General features: G+C 36.8%; 1 protein-coding gene across 3 annotated transcripts in view; it reads right to left on the reverse strand.

Annotated features, from left to right (window-relative positions):
* Positions 1–1,122: 1,122 nt before the first annotated feature.
* The window catches only part of USP15 (ubiquitin specific peptidase 15), a 68,982-nt gene continuing 52,789 nt past the window's right edge, over positions 1,123–17,315 (reverse strand). For all 3 annotated transcript variants that reach the window (XM_054068590.1, XM_054068582.1, XM_054068594.1), the window contains 14 exons: positions 13,082–13,255; positions 12,581–12,739; positions 11,673–11,897; positions 9,309–9,392; positions 9,124–9,218; positions 8,760–8,948; positions 7,814–7,929; positions 7,414–7,689; positions 7,042–7,112; positions 6,559–6,674; positions 4,548–4,697; positions 4,011–4,114; positions 3,347–3,435; positions 1,123–3,032 (listed from right to left, as the gene is read on the reverse strand). In XM_054068590.1, the coding sequence (XP_053924565.1) occupies positions 2,847–3,032; positions 3,347–3,435; positions 4,011–4,114; positions 4,548–4,697; positions 6,559–6,674; positions 7,042–7,112; positions 7,414–7,689; positions 7,814–7,929; positions 8,760–8,948; positions 9,124–9,218; positions 9,309–9,392; positions 11,673–11,897; positions 12,581–12,739; positions 13,082–13,255 (2,034 nt within the window). In that variant the 3' untranslated portion in view covers positions 1,123–2,846. The remainder of the gene's footprint in view (positions 3,033–3,346; positions 3,436–4,010; positions 4,115–4,547; positions 4,698–6,558; positions 6,675–7,041; positions 7,113–7,413; positions 7,690–7,813; positions 7,930–8,759; positions 8,949–9,123; positions 9,219–9,308; positions 9,393–11,672; positions 11,898–12,580; positions 12,740–13,081; positions 13,256–17,315) is intronic.

Consider the following 17,315-nt stretch of genomic DNA (forward strand, 5'->3'; position numbering starts at 1 on the left):
TTTCATAGACACCGTAAAGAATAATATGTTTTCTGTAGTTTTAATTTTAAGCATGTCCACAGTGGATGAATTATCATATCTTCTCCTTGAATACATAATACTTTTAAGAAACTTACAACTTGGCTCAATTCCCAGAAACCCCTGAGACAGTCATACAGAAATGTTATTGATTTTTGTGTCTGATTAGGAGTCTTACAAACTGTGCCTCTAATCTTGGAAGCCAAATGAACAGTAACAAACAAAAATTAGAGATTATCTATGTAATTTTTTCCTAACTAAATGCTACTTTGATCAATACCTTTTTAAACTCTGTCTGGATGACCCAGCTATTAGTAGGCAAGTACATTCCTTCAAATATTTTATATATATATATATATTTTATGTGTGTGTGTATATGTATATATATATATATGCATTTACAAAGGGAGAATGAAATATGTTAGGAGATCGAGTTAGCAGATATTAAAGCTTCAGTCTACAGCCTCCATACTGAGACTCTGGTAAGTTAAACCAGATCCTTTGCACCTGGGTGATTTTTCCAAGGAAGTCCTAGGCTAAAACGATACAGAAAAAACAAGGGGAGTATGACTGTAGCAACAGGGGTTCTGTGTGTTATCCAGAGATGATCGCTTCTCTAAGGTTACTACTCCTGCTCCACAGATAAATTTCACCTCTCAAGTGCTCTAATTAAAAGAAGTTAAACTCATAAGCTGTTTAGTATATAATTTTGTATTGGGTTACTGTATTCCACACCCAAATACAAGGTCTATACAAGGTCTTAAGCCAAAAACTTGCACTATTTCCCCCTACACTGTATCTGCCCGTCTAATCTTAAATATATTGCCTCGTTTCAGCATCTCAGAGTTAGCGTTCTACTGTGTGAATAATTAAATAATTACCTTTAAAAAACAAATAGGTTTTAATGACAATAAATAATTTTTTTTTGCAGCCTTATAAATGTTTTTAGAGCCAGACAATGACAGGAGAGAATTCTTTTTTACATATACTATCTCCTGGAAATACTATTCCTGTTGGTCGTTAAATAGCCATTTTGTAACCGATATATAAATCTTAGACAAAGACTACGCATTACGCAAACATTGTGGGAATTTGTAAGAAAAGGGAAGACTAAATAAGGCCTTGAATAGCTTTATTGAAATCTGTATAAATAAACATGCGCATTTCAAATGTAAACCCAAGTGAACTCAAGTGCAGACAAAATTTTAACCTCTGTCATGCAGGAGGTTAGTTTACATTAAAAAAAAAAAAACAACCTCAAAGCAGCTTTAAAATACCAGGATGAAACACCAGTTTTAATATCAAGGTATAAAGCAAAGCCATGTCCAACATACCTCATTTATATCCTGGTTAAATGCAATTTTTTAAACTTTTTAATGCTAACATAAATAAATAATTTACCAAAATGTGCACTCACAGAGTGAACTTTTATTTACAATACACAATTTATAACCTATTGTATTTGATTAGTTCAAGTGAAGAACATCATACTTTTTGCTTTTTTTCTTTTTTAAATTATTTGTTTAAACAGTGGGACACAAAGTCATTCTCCAGGTAGTAGATATGTGAAGTGTGCCCCTGCACTGAAGAGCCCCTCTCAAAGGCAGTTTTGTATACAAATCAACAATACATTCTTCCAACTAGATCGAAGGGAAAGCAGCAAATTAAAAAATGTTTCAAAATGTCACACTTATTTTGGCATCCTGGACCCCTGAAAATAGTTAACTAAAATCCGATTCTTGTCTTATATACTGTACAGGTTCTGACTTGAACATGCAAATGCCAATTCTCTTATAATGAGTTACCTTTTCAGATATGCTGTAAGGCTATGGTGAATTCCATCAGGAACACACAAAGAAAATCAACAGGCCTACCTTTAAAGTAATTTTGTTCGTTAACAGTTTAAAGGCAGGTTATATTGAAAAAATTCTCATCTAAGCCTGATACACAGTAATTACTATGGATACAGAATACTATTAACTCTGACCCTACTGCAGAGTAGTTTGCAAGCTGTCAAACTACAAAAACTGGGGAGAAAGAAGTTACAGCACAATTTTAAATTTTGAACTGACATCAGATTAAAATTATGCATGTCTTAGAAGCAAGATAACAGGAATTATGTCTGCAGAGTAGATTCCAACAAGCAACAAAGGATACTTACATTTAATTGAAAAACTTTTTGTTAATGCAGCATGAAATCCAGAACCTGTTCCATGGCAGCAGTAGGATGAACATAATATTCTGGATGCTCAACTATATCACAAAAGGTTAAAACACCTTTTCAAGCTATTTCTTCTATTGTGACCGAATTAAAAAAAAAGAAAAAAAAATCAGGGAGAAACAAAAATTTCCTGTTTCAAGAAAACTACTGCTTAGGTATTTATGACATTTTCAGTTGTAGTCTGTGTGACAGCCTAAGGAACACATATATATTCATCCAGAAACTAGACTTGGCAGTAGTATTCTTGCAGTACTAAGAAAATAAATGTCAGAAGTCCACAGATGTAACAGTTTAGTTATTAACTCACATCCAAAACAAAAGAAAACATAATCCATCAGAACAGCAGCAGAAAACTTAAAAGGGGTTTATTTGTGATTTCCTATATATAGCTTGTGAATACAGGACTGTAATGCATTAGAGACAATTTCTGTTTAAGTTTTTATTGTTTCACTTCAAGTACTGCACATGTTAAAATGTAATAAAGATTTACATTCTGTTATCTGAAATTCCCATTCTCAGATTTTTATTCTTAATTTGGCGGGCAATTTCACTCTTTCAATAGGTATCCCCAGGAGGAAAGTCTCTTTTATGGCTTCTAGTTCTTCCATTAGTTAGTGTGCATACAATTTTCATTTTCTAGATCATTATCATTTTCATTGCTGTCTTCATCACTTTCTAGAGGGATGCCTGTGGCAGCTGAAGCACCTTGTTTGGTTTCCCGGTCAAGAGGGAAAAAGCCAGTTCCACTGATCGTGTCCTGTCTCTGGTAGAAGAGCACATATGCTGCTTTGGACTGCAAAAGAGAGAAGTGTCATACGCTCATGCGGCTTCAGACAAAACATTTACAATCCAAGGTATTCAATTTTTTCTTTTTTTTTTTCACTTCCAAGTCTTACAAGGTAAAATTCCAAAGAAATCCAAAACTTTCATGTAAGTTATTTTTGCATGTTGGTGCAAACCATTTCTGTTTTGTAATGTCCTTCGAAAGAACACAAACTACTACCTACAAATTTACTGCAACTTACTTGCAATTTACTGCAATTTTAATTCCCTCAAGAAGAAAACATCATCAACAGTCCAAATTTTAGAAACACAAAAGGTACTTGCCACTATTTGGTCCTCACACGCAGTGGACACACTACTGTCATCAAAGTAGTACCATTTCCCATCATCCTTATTTTTCGCAAAAGCAGTATCTAGGACAAAAAGAGTACAATGTCTAAGGACTCTGTATCTTCATAGATGTAATACAATCAGCTGCTAGTGTCTATTACTGTCAAACACTTCACATTCAACTGAAACCTATTATTGCTATCAGACTCACACCTTCACAGTTCTTTTTTTCCAAGCAAATAAAGCTTAAGCAATAACATATCCCTTCTAAAGAGAACGTATATCAAGAAAAAACAGTCAAACCAAAATCCTTCAGTCACATTTTTCCTCTCTCCTTTCAAGGAGACACACAACGTAAAAAATACAGACAAGTAAGATGAAATCATTTGTAAGAGTACCGTAGTTCTTATGGGGCTCTTATGTTTTATCTTTTCACAATATGCATAGCTAGAAGTATAAAAGAACCTACAATTATCCCTGAAAACCATTTCATATAGGTTTTTGTGTTAGAATACTTGTGAAAACATTTCAAGGTAATGAAAAAAGTATCCCCCAACCATTAAAAAATGCCATTGATTCAAAGTGATCAATACTTAAATGAAAACAAATATGGCAAGAAAGCTGACATGTACAATGATGATATTTGAAATCAACTTACAATGCCCTCCTCCCATTCCTCCATAGTGGTTGGAGACAGCAATCAGGTTGTAGCGGCAAGGCCCTGCATTGGGATTAATAAGGAACTCTGACATGTCCAAGTCACTGTTTAGAAAAAAAACATACACACACAGACACACACACACACACAAAAAAAACATCCAGAAGAAAAGCACGTTAATAATATTTTTAACCATTTCACATTTTGGTGGTCTTTGAGCCCTTTACTTTATATTCCCCCCCCCAAAACCACGTAACACTAGACTACAAAGATAGTGCATCTCTCTCACTCTGTGAGGAGTGGAACAAGAACCACTAATCTTAGCTGAAACTATTGACAGAATTCTTTCTTACTTATCTACCATTATTATTTTTCCAAGTTCATCCTTTTCACCTACAAACATTTTGTCATCATTGTTTACTGGATCCATGCACAGAACCTGAGAACAAGACAATTTTACGTAATTGCTGGATTAAACACGTGCCCTTGTCATGCCAACTTTTATGTGTGTAGCATCAAAATATTTAAGTTTCTTACTTTATTGGGAAGTCAACCAATGTATCCAACTTGTCCCTCATGTATCTGCTGTAGGAAAAGCGCTTTAGATGAACTACCAGTACAGGGGGCAGTGACCACAAGTCTAACTTCTTGGTAGCTTGCTGATGTTCTTTACAGTTTGGACAATACCTAAAAAAAAAGAAATTAAAAACAAAAATTAATTTTTAAATAACTGCAGTCTGTACATATGTTAAAACACATTACTATAGAGAAAGCTAGTAACATGGGAGGAACTGAGTGAGCAAAAGCTGAAACACACACGTTCAATCTTCAATTACTAGTGCCATCGATACCCCTTCCAGTTTAAAATGTGAGAGCTTGTGTGCAAGTGTGCTCACAGTGAAGCTTGACAGCATTTTAAACACTAAAGTAGCACGCCCCAGTACAAGGTTCGTCTCCTATAGTAGTTCCTGTATCTTTACTTAAAACACAGCTTTCTCATACTTTATAAAAAAAGACAAAGGACTATAAATATACTTCAGGAAAACTGACTATATGAAAAGCCATAAATAAAAGACAACTGTGGTTCTTCCAAGTTTCAACTTCCAAATTCATTCATCTCCCACTCCATCTCATCTACCACTACACCCATATAACAGTGACTACTGGAACACGAAACAACTCCTAAGAAAATCTGCCTCCTCAGTAGACAAGTACTAAACAGCCTGTGACTTAGAAATTTCCATTCCCTGCAATGCACCCTTGTCTCTTTCAAAAACTAAGGCTCAGGGAGAAAGGTAAGAAAGAGCAATGCAAGGAAGCAACTGTTCTGTGGTCTATGCCTACTCTACATTCTGGTATCTAACAAGAAAAGATCTAGGAAAAAAAGCCCTAATTAAAACAGATTGCACAAGTGTCTTTACATATCAACATCACACAAAGACAAGACATTAGGAGAACTGTAAGAGCAGGCTGTAACTGAAGAACTGGTTTCCCAACTGTCTTAGGGTATCTGGAATACAAATAGTGCTGGACTAGGGATGATGAGCTCTCATGGATCAGACCAGACAAAGAAAGAAAGAATGTAATTAATGACTTCTGTTGAGATGTATCTACTAGCACCTGTTTTACTCCTGCAGTAATTTCATTTTGTAGCTTATATACTCTCCTTAAAATGTGTTGCAAAAATGGAAGCGCTTTACCATACTTGAGTTATAGGGTATCTCACATAGTCTACTCAGTGCTGTATAATCCAGCCAACAGAGAAAACAACAGGAATTGGTAAGTCAGCCCCGCCCAAACAGAGGAGGGTGTCTGGTGACAAATTTTGGAAGTCTCCAATGGTTTTAAGTATCCACAGAAAAAAAAGTGGCAAACTGTCTTTTCAAGCTTAATTCTGATCTTCAGGTGTTGATGAAGAATTCTTATCTGCCAGAAAAATCCTGGAGACCAAGGATCTTAAGGGAACATCCTATAATTGTGAATATTCAGATATGATTCTAAATCATAATTTGGAAGAACCATGAATGAGAATAACAGTCTGCCAAAACCATAATGGTTGGAACATGGATTTGAGAGTCTCTACTGACAACAGACATCTCCCATCCCCCAAATCTGTTGTTTTAGCACATATCTATTTTAGATATCAATGCAAGGCAAGTTATGCATAAAAAAAATTCAGTATGCACCAACATTCCTCATCTCGGAAGGAATATTTGTTTAAACTTCTGCATGGGTTTGGCACAATGTTGTTTATTCCTAGTGGATCACAGTTCATAGACTAGAATATCTTACAGATGTACTCTTCCTCCTAATTCTGAATGCATTGTCTCCCACGCAAACATAACCTTCTGTATATAGTAATAATTTTAGTTAAGCAATAGATCAAAATAGAAAACATTCTGAGTATTTTCAACTATGCTTAAAATGACAAGATGCAAAATACCACTAAGAAATGAATTAGGCTTCTCTGTTAATGTTCGAGTGTGTTTTATATTACATTTTGAGAAATATACGATAGAACATAACAGTTTTAATTTTTTGTCCTTACCACGGGTCTTCAGCACCTAGTTTTTCCTTTGTTGTGAACAGCTCAATGCAATCTTTTAATTTCACAAAAGGCTTTTTGGGAGGCTTATATTCCACGCTTTCATGTTTTTCAAAATCCTAAAGAGAAGTATTTCTTGAGTTAAGAGAACAAATGAAACAAAACTCATTTTAGTGATGTCGTCTTACTATAAACAGTAACTACAAAGCTCCTATATGTGGAAAAACTGGTCAGAAACCATTCAAGCAAGAGGTTTTCACAGCTTCAGATTTACTTGCAAATTAGCAAGGCTCAGATTTGCTAATTACATAGATGTGTAGATGAAGTTTATTTATGACAACATATTTACTACGAATAATGCGAAAAGAAGATACACTAGCTGCTTCTTTTAAAGCCTTACAATCTCTTATGTCACATTAATTAAGTTGCATTTTTCATATTTAAGTTTCATTAGTGCGGGAAAGGAGAGCAACATAAATGGCCTACCTCTGCTGCACTATCATCGAAGTATCTCTTCTTCAATTCAGGATCCCAATCCAAAGCAAGGAAAGATCTTTCTAAGATTAAAAACGTGAGTTTTTTTATTTCTTGCTTTACATGATGTTGTATTAATTTTGGGCAAACATTCTTCAAAATGAGTTAAACCATGCTAGCATGAATTTAAGCGGAAAAATTGGAAGTACACACAATTTCTGCATTTCTAAGAGCTAATTACAATAACAAATTATACTGAATTTACTACTGGACAAGAAGATATATCAAATAGCACACAGAGAGAATGAAACACTATTCTATTAAAGTGGAGACAGAGAAAACATATCAGGATCAATGTCGCCCAACATGCTCCCCGTGACTTACCGTCAAGCCTAGGTTGTCTATCATCAAATCTAATATGCCTGGTATCATCTTTGATGTAATTTAGATCAGTATTGCCTAAATTATTGAACTGGAATGTAAACAACCGCTTTTTGTGTCCCGTGAATGGTTGACCTTTGCAAGTATCCTCAGTACATAATCCATTTTCAGAGTCATTGTCACCTCCAACCGAGTCTTCTGACTGGCTGTTTTCATTCTCTGAAGGAAGTTCTTGATCCTGGCTGGATTCATCATCCTGTTCATCTGTTTCCATCTCACCTGGAACAATTGGAAGAACAAAGAGGAAGAAATCAGGTAGAATAACCATAACTGAAAGACTATAGAATTAACTTCAGTTTCAAATTTAATACAAAATACTAAAGTTTAGATATTCTGGTCTTACTTGGTGATCCTTCTTCATGTATTCCATTTGGGCCATTACCATTGATACCATGGTCCTTACAGCAATGTAGAGATCCTTCAGTGTCTTCACTTTCAGTACATGTTTTTACATATCGGCTAAATATAACAAATGAAAGCAACAGTTAGAATCAATGGATTTTTAAATATTTGCATTGTTCAAGCCAAAAGGTTATAGCAATTTTTTTCTCATGCACTGTATTCCTGCACTCCTTTCTGATTTATTCAGAATTAATAGTTTTATTGCCTAACATGTCATTGTTACAGGCACATTTGGCTTGTCTATGATCTTGCCTTTTTGTCAGTTATTTGATTTTATACAACTTCACTCTTGGTGTTAGTCTCTGTTTTTCCAGAAATCACTTCTTTAAACTGTTCATTAACATTTTTTTTTTTCAGGTTCATTTACAGAGAAAGTTACATCAACAAAAAATTAAGCATAAACTTAAATTGGAGGTTACAAAATTCTACTTTGTTCCACATAATGACACTTAGTCCAGTCCAGTCTCAGAAAGTGTCTACCATGTAGTTTTAGAATAGAAATTAGAACATAAAACTTGTACAGTAGACATAGGAAGTATAAGCATAGCAGAATAATGGGCAAAACTTCTCCATTTAACATGCCCTAACAAACAGCTATGCATACAGAATTATTTTCCTAAACTGATAATGAAGGTTGACTTTCTACTGTCTCCTCAATTAATTTTTGGATGAGGTCACACTAACAAAAAGATCAAATTAAAATCCACGCTAATTCACAGCTCAACTGGCTAAAATTTTAGTTTTAATATATTTAACATAGAGCAAATAAGCACAAAGTACTCAAATCTAATCAGTTTGTTCGCAATGCATGTAAACGTAAGTGCCTACTGATTCCTACTAATAGCATTATTAATAACAACTGCGTTTTTCTTTAAACATAACCTTACCACATTCTCAGCAGCAGCAAGTTGTACAGTTTATCTTCAGTATTGTTTCTAGGCACTGCTATGAGAAAAGGTTGACCAAACAGTGAAGAACCACTATGGCTGTAGCTACTGTGCCTGCACTTTTCCCTCAAACAAACAGGAATTATAACTTGTTCTGTATCTTCTGTTCTATTGATAGCAATTTCAAATCTAAAAGAAAAATGATCAGAAATACAAAGAATAAGTGTCATTTAGAAAGGTACAAAGGGAAAAACTAAGAAATATTAAACCCCCCAAAATTTGTCTATATCGTCTGTTCAGGTTTTAATCTTTTGCAAATAACTAAACATACTGGAAAGAGACATGAAGCATGTTGTCTACTTACACATAAATATCATCACGTTCCATAATACTACTTAGGTTCTCATCCATGCCAAATATCCTATGGAACCTGTGATTGTATATATCAGTAACAATCATCTAAAAAGAAAACATCATGAGTATACATCATTAAATCCAGTAAGTGTTAAGATGTTCACTGTTGTGCTTCATGTAAGAAATCACTCTTACCTTATCTGCAGCAACACCAGACAAAGCTGACAATGCTGTGCAAAGATCCAATATGTTTCCAATTTTTGGAACAACTACTTTGTACTAAAAAAAAAAATAATATAATGTCACTTTAATTTCTTAAGATAATAAATATACCTGAGAAAAAACCCAAAAACTTCTTGCATGTTCAGTGTACTTCACACACTTAAGGCATGTCGTATGTAAATCAACTAACACAAATTCCCTAAGTTGCTGATAACATACTAATGTTACTCTCATACTGAAGAAATTCCTCCTAATGTCTGGTCTAAATCTTTCCCTCTCCAATTTATAGCCATTGCCCCTAGTCCTATCACCACATGCTTTTATAAAAAGTCTGTCCTGAGCTTTCCTGTAGCTCCTTTCAGGTACTGGAAGGTCGCTGTAAGGTTTCCTAGGAGCCCTCTCTTCTCCAGACTGAATGACCACAACTGCCTCAGCCTGACCTCATATGGGAGGTGCTCCAGCCCTCTGGTCATCTTTGTAGCCCTCCCCTGGACCTGTTCCAACCGTTCCATCTCCTCCTTACGTTGAGGATTCCAGAACTGGACACAATACTCTAGGTGGGGTCTCACAAGAGCAGAGTAGAAAGGCAGAATCACCTCTCTAGACCCACTGGCCACACTTCTTGTGATGCAGCCCAGGACATGGTTGGCCTTCTGGGCTGCGAGCGCACACTGCTGGCTCAGGCTGAGCTTCTCATCAACCAGCAGCCCCAAGTCCTTCTCCACAGGACTGCTCTCAATCACATCATCTCCCATCCTGTACTGAAACCTTGGATTTCCCTGACCCAGGTGTAGGACCTTGCACTTGGCCTTGTTGAACCTCATGAGATTTGCACAGGGCCGCTTCTCCAGCTTGTCCAGGTCCATCTGGATGACATCCTGTCCTTCCAGCGTGGCAACTACACCACTCAGTTTGGTGTTGTCTACAAACTTGCTGAGTGTGCACTTGATCTTGCTGTTGATATCACTGATGAAGATATTACACAGCACTGTTTCCAGTAGGGACAATGCTTTTTCTGGTATTTTTCTACTTTCTCCATACGATGACTAACACCTCCAATTAGTGAGATTTATATTTCAATAGCATCTCAAGCATGTAAAGAGAGTGCATGCTATTGACTAGATTCTTAAATATGGAATACAACACAAGTTATTTATAAAGTATTACTGGGAAAAAAGGCAATGGCAGGCAATGGATAAAGACTGAATTTGAATTTCAAATGCAGAGAAAGAACCTGATAATTAACAGTCAAAGAAAACCTCTCTGTGGTTTCCCTTGGTGCAGTACACCTGCTGTTCGTAATGAAACTTTACACAGGACTCTTATTTGTAATTTGCATAATAAATAATGACAGGATTAATTAGAAATAAGGTAAGTGCCAAGATGCAAGGGGTGTTTGGTATCTTCTTAGGTCTTACAGTTACTTAAGATTCACAGAAGCTCTAATGAACTCATACTCTTCTCATTCTCTATTAATTCCTGCATAACCATCTCACGTATCACATGGGGTCATTTCCAATTATGGTGTGTCCCTTGCACAACCTGTTCTCACAAATAGTTAAATTTCTAGCAGGCTCATGTCCCACTACTTAATACACGTGCCTGACTTCCATAACACTTTGACAACACTCCTTTCCTCCTTACAGTACTGTAATTTCAGCTGCTAAAGCCTTTTTGCAAGTCTGCTAAACTGCCCCCATCTTATTTATTTCACCTACCCGCGCTTACCCCACCAGGTACACCTAGTACTATTTCACAATGATTTTGTTACTATAACCTATGTATGCTGTTTCCTGCCATTCTGTGGTGTATATACCAGCCTGCCTAAAAAATGCAGAAGAGATACTATTTACAAAGAATCTCATCTGAATTTTTTTTCTGTTGACTATTAAGTGACAACAGAGATGAATTCAGGACTACCTAATATACGTAATCATGTTTGTTTTTTTTTTTGCACGGCTTATTACCAATATTTGCCTTTTGAGGCTAATAAACCAAGGAATTAAGTCTGGATTAAGTGTATAAATATTCTTTTATAACCATGCAAGTTCATTACAGCAACACTAAACCAAAAAATGAGATCATCATATATGTTAAAGATCAAGAAGTCTTATTTACAGAACCTTCAAGAAATTAGCAATATCTTCCTTGAAACATATAGCAAATAAGAAGGTAAGTAAGTAAGTATAGTCTTCCTCAGGCAAAGTGGAAATTCAGAACACATAACAGAAATCTAAAGGCTGTTGGATGTGCTTATTGTACTTATAAACTTAAAGAAACTCAGGTGCATTGTTAGTACCACAAGAACCAGCTTTGTACAGAAACTAAGAGGCTTACCTGCATAGGCTTTGCAAGTGGATCCGTTCTAACTAAATAAACCTCCAAAGTGCGTTCTTTTTTCATGGGCAATGGAAGCGTCAAGTAACAAAACGGATCAAAAGTTACAGATATCTTAGCACATTCAGGACAAACTAGGGTGGATTTAAAAAGGCCATGAAATATATCTACAATGATAGAATCATTTCTTTTTAAATGGTTTTCCCAGGCTTCTTCAGCAACCACCTGTAATTAAAGCACAACCTGGGTTACAACAAAGTAGTAGGAACAGTGAGAATTATTAGTAAGATTACTTGATAGAACACTCTCAGTTGCCACCTAAATATAGAAATCTTAACTCTGAAGGACCCTCTACAATGTGTTACTACTATCAGGATATCACAGATTAAAAGATGGATACTTTTTCTAAGACAGAGATTCTGTCAGGGTTATTATACAGTCTGAGAAGGACTTCAAGTGGCTTGGGGCAACACAAGAGTAAATAAAACTAAAAATTCCATCTGAAGTAACTCATACTTGTAACAAAATTAATTATCTATATGTTTGTAGCTCAATGCTAGAAAAGTTTCCCTAAAGTAAAACTACCATAGAGAGACAGAACACTGCATATTATAGATGTAAGAATAGAAGAGCAACAGAATGGAAGTTGTTTTCCCAACTGAACTGAGCACTGATTTGAACAAAAAGGTCTTGACAAAGCCTTATCACCCTCCCACCGTCCTATTTAGCTTCAAAATAAACAGAAATCTACACAGGCATTTGAATAAGATCTTAATTTTAAGGTCTTGGCTTATTTTCTGACACCTCTTTCAGAAAAAGCAACACATGATCAGTGTCCCAACCTTTCAATGCACAATCACACAGAGGTACCTTGCAACGTACAGCCTTGACTAAAATGAATATTCTACCTTGTCTGGTCTCCCGTCTGCATCCTTTAACTGAATGTAAGGCTTTTTCCTAATTCGATTCAAATCTTCATGTAATCCATCCAAGAGAAAAGCCAGTAGCTCCTGACAATCTTGCTGCTGATAACCAGAAAATTGTGGCGCAAATCGTCCCACTTGAGTCTAAAAACCCAAACATACAAATATTTCTGGTATCTTAACTGCTATAAAGAACCAATACTTCTGAGATGCTACAGCAGAAAGTTGAAAGGGTAAAACTTACAGTTATAAAAAATAAGCTTTTCAATGGAGACAGGAAGCCAAAACTAATTCTCGAAGACCAAAGCATAACAACAGTTGACATATTCAAATATATATATCCAAGTGCTTAAACAGTTAAATGAATGGTCTGCATACTGATGGATATTACTTAAAATTCTTATTCTTGCATATTTCCTTAAGTTTTGCGTACTTAAACTACAAACAAAACTGACATTGTACCTTCAGGTTAAATTCCCTACTGACCTTAAATGCTCTTGGGGTAACATAGCTGTATTTTCCCGACCACATTTGCTTGATGAGCTCTGCATAAGATTTTGCTATTTCACCTCTCATTCCTAAAGGATTGTCAAAATTCAGCTCTTCTTGGTATTTATCATTGAGGAAGTATTCTGTAAGAGGAGGCGTGTTGCTCAGACACTGTAAACAGAGAAACAGAATTTTTATCACAGTGATTTGAATTAGTGCTAAACAAAGAATGTTTGAACTTTGTTAAAGTAGCCATGAACAATACTTGAACAGTAATGCCTAGTGCCTGCAAGAAAAAAGAAAAAAAAAAGTCTTTTCCAGAAACAAATAACGGCTTGAAACCAAGACTGCTGGCAGCTATGATTACAAGTTACACATTGGTAATATTTTTCAAAACTTTACATCATAATTTATTAGACGTAGCAGTCCAGGCAACAACAGCGTGACAACACAAGATCAAATTACAGCACATTCAGAACACGTGAGCTGAAAACAGTTGAAAACTGAGATTTATTTATTTATTTTTGACAGGGCAGGAGGGAAAGGAAGGTGAGGATGCTTGCCCTATTCCTTCTCTTCCTAAGCATCTGCTTATGGTTGCTGTTGAAGACAATCAGAATTGGTACTGCCTGTCCTATGTTTTTTTAAGTTTTGTGAAGCTGTTTAGAACTGAAAGGAAAGTTGAAGGAATGCAAGGGTCTTTGTTTAGGCTGAGATAATGACTTGTCCTTTGTATTAGTTTGTGTCTCTGTCAGCATGAAATCACTGAAGTAAGGTTTACAATTTTAGGAAACCACTTTGAATTTTTGTTTGCTACTCGTCACACTCCTTCAAACAAAAAAACCCTTTTACATCCCTGGAAAGGATCGGATCCTAATGACTTGCCTTAACATATGGATTTAACAAAGTCTCTTCATTAAATAATACAAGCTTTGCTGCATTCTTTCCTCTATCAAAGATTCCGAGAAAGGTCAAATATTTCATCAGTCTCATCTGCTGCCCTGAAAATACGGGTAAGAACAAAAATTTTAGCTCCACATACATTACTGCATAAGGTGTAACAATTTAGACTAGAAGAATAACACCTTTATGCAGTAGGGCAAAAAAAGTTATGCCTATTTTTGCCTATCATATCTATACAACATTACGAAGCAAAACCAGTCACGTGCTGTAGATAGCTGAGTTTCATGCCCCGTATCACAATCCCTTCTTTCTCTCCCACCTCACCTAAAGCTTTCATGAGGTGCTCACACTGCAGAAAGTCCTGACATTACAGGCCCTTTTGGACACTGAAGGTTGAAGAAATCTCTTTTTTCTCTTGCAACACGGCAGAGCTTTTATTCCTAGTAGTGGTGATCCCAAGACGAATCCCGCAGATTCTGCTTAAGGAATCTGTGTTGTCAGTTCTGAACTGATTCATGCAGCTAAGAAGAGAAACACTTAGTCTCTCAAATTCATACAGTGGTGGTCAGAGTTTTCAAAAATATTTTTAGCATCAACTTAAATGAATGGATGGACTACAAGATACCCAGAAACAATACAGTACAAACCACACTAAACTAACTAAAAATAAAACTACACATTAGGTAAAACTGCATGTTCAATCCAAGTGATGTGACGAATTCTACTGCCCAAAGAATCCTTACCCCTGTCTCTGCAGATCCCTACTTGAATCATTGCACAATCATAGAATCACTAGGTTGGAAAGGACCCGCTGGATCATCGAGTCCGAACATTCCTAACAATCCCTAAACCATGGCCCTCAGCATCTCATCCACCCGTCCCTTAAACACCTTCAGGGAAGGTGACTCAACCACATCCCTGGGCAGCCTGTTCCAGTGCCCAAAGACTCCTTCCATGAAAAATTTTTTCCTGATGTCCAGCCTGAACCTCCCCTGGCGGAGCTTCAGGCCATTCCCCCTTGTCCTGTCCTCAGTCACTTGGGAGAAGAGGCCAGCTCCCTCCTCTCCACAACCTCCTTTTAGGTAGTTGTAGAGAGTAATAAGGTCTCCCCTCAGCCTCCTCTTCTCCAGGATAAACAACTCCAGCTCTCTCAGCCGCTCCTCATAAGACTTGTCCTCCAGCCCCCTCACCAGCTTTGTTGCTCTTCTCTGGACACACTCCAGAGCCTCAACATCCTTCTTGTGGTGAGGGGCCCAGAACTGAACACAGTACTCAAGGTGCGGTGTCACCAGTGCTGAGTACAGAGGGAGAATAACCTCCTTGGACCTGCTGGTCGCGCCGTTTCTGATACAAGCCAAGATGCCATTGGCCTTCTTGGCCGCCTGGGCACACTACTGGCTCATGTTCAGTCGGCTGACAACCAACACCCCCAGGTCCTTCTCCTCTAGGCAGCTTTCTAACCAGACCTCTCCTAGTCTGTAGCACTGCATAGGGTTGTTGTGCCCCAAGTGCAGGACCTGGCATTTGGTCTTGTTAAACCTCATGCCACTGGTCTCAGCCCAGCGGTCCAGCCTGTTCAGATCCCTTTGCAGAGCCTCCCTTACCCTCCAGCAGATCCATGCTTCCACCCAGCTTACTGTCATCCATAAACTTGCTAAGGGTGCACTCAATGCCTTCATCCAGGTCATTGATAAAGACATTGAATAGAGCTGGACCCAGTACCGAGCCCTGGGGAACCTCACTTGTGACTGGCTTCCAGCTGGAGTTAACTCCATTTACCACCACTCTCTGGGCCTGGCCATCCAACCAGTTTTCAACCCAGGAGACTGTGCGCCTGTCCAGTCCAGAGGCAGTTTCTTGTCAAAAAACTATTTTCACTTCTCACTTTTCTTCTGGATTATTTTTGGGCTAGTTTAGGTGATCAAATCAGTTCAGGTGATCAGCTTACTGTGAGAAATGTCCAGAACAAGGAACTCAACAATGCAAAACCAGTAAATTTTTCTACAGGTCCTTAGTAAAGCACTACACAGTATGCTGACAGTGTGTTGTTTCACCAAAAAGCTATTTATCGTTTTCTAGTTTTCGTCTGATACATCACTTTTGTTACTCTCTCAGAATATTAATTGATGTTTGCATGTATAAGTCAGGAAAATTACTACAGATAATCTCCCTTTTTCCTTAAAACAATTTCTGCATTCCAACACAAGATGACACTGGACTGCACAAGAACCCATCTGAACATGGCAACTGCTAAGATGTAGACCTGACATCTTTTCTACAGTATCAAATGTCACAACTTTTAAACGAGTAGCTACCAAAGAAACTAATGTAGTTGGCCACAAACCCGCTCATCTTTCCAATGTAACTGACAAAGCTGAATAGTCACAAACATATTTACTTTTAAAAAAGGTTGAGAATGGAGAACTATTTAACATCACAACTAAAGTCACAGGTGGTAAAAAGCATCCAGAAGCCAATTTGTTAGGAAGCCTACACTCTTATTTTCTCATGATCTGATACGTTGAAGGTTATCAAAGAAGTCTTATGGAAAGCATCAATTAAAAAACAAAGTGAAAACAAAAACAATTAGAATGAAGACAATGTACTATGTGCCCTCTTCAACCTAGTGGTTTTGAGTATTTTTGTCTGCTTATTTTAAAACACTGACACAGGTAAACTAACAAGAATACTAAACGAATACAGTAAAACTACAGAAAATTGTTTGTAAGCTAAAGAGGTAACAGAATGGCACTTCATTTCTGGTACTGGGGTCTTCACAAGTTTTGTTTAACTAACAAAAGTTCTGTAAAGTGCTCAGTCTCTGAACCCAAACTGGTCATTTAGCTAAATGATCACAGGAAAAGATGCAACAGAACATAGAAACTCCAAGACCAACTATCAGAGAAACCACAGAAGAGAAGGACTGGTCTTCAGCATGACAAAGGCTAACACTGAAATTACAGTTCCATACTACATATCAATTACTTGGGGGAAAAAAAAAAAAAAAGGAAAAGACACATATAGTCTACTGTTTAGAGAGTGTAGCTGTAACTAGTAGGGTATGGGACACATTAAAATGCACAGGAAAATGAACGATAAGTTATCTTTACTTTTAGTGCCTTGTACATGTATCAATGCTTTAGCCTCACTGGAATACTATAATTTCAATTCTAGACTATAATCTTGTTAGTAAGTCTACCTGTCCTATGAAACTTTCATATAGATGGAAAAATAATAATAAATAGTCACATTATCCTTCTCTAAATTCACGTAATTTAAGTACTGGAAAACTCTCATTAAAAGAGTTTGCAAGGATTCTGATTGTTTA

The sequence above is a fragment of the Cuculus canorus genome, chromosome 1 (assembly GCF_017976375.1).
Source record: "Cuculus canorus isolate bCucCan1 chromosome 1, bCucCan1.pri, whole genome shotgun sequence".
Taxonomy (NCBI): domain Eukaryota; kingdom Metazoa; phylum Chordata; class Aves; order Cuculiformes; family Cuculidae; genus Cuculus; species Cuculus canorus.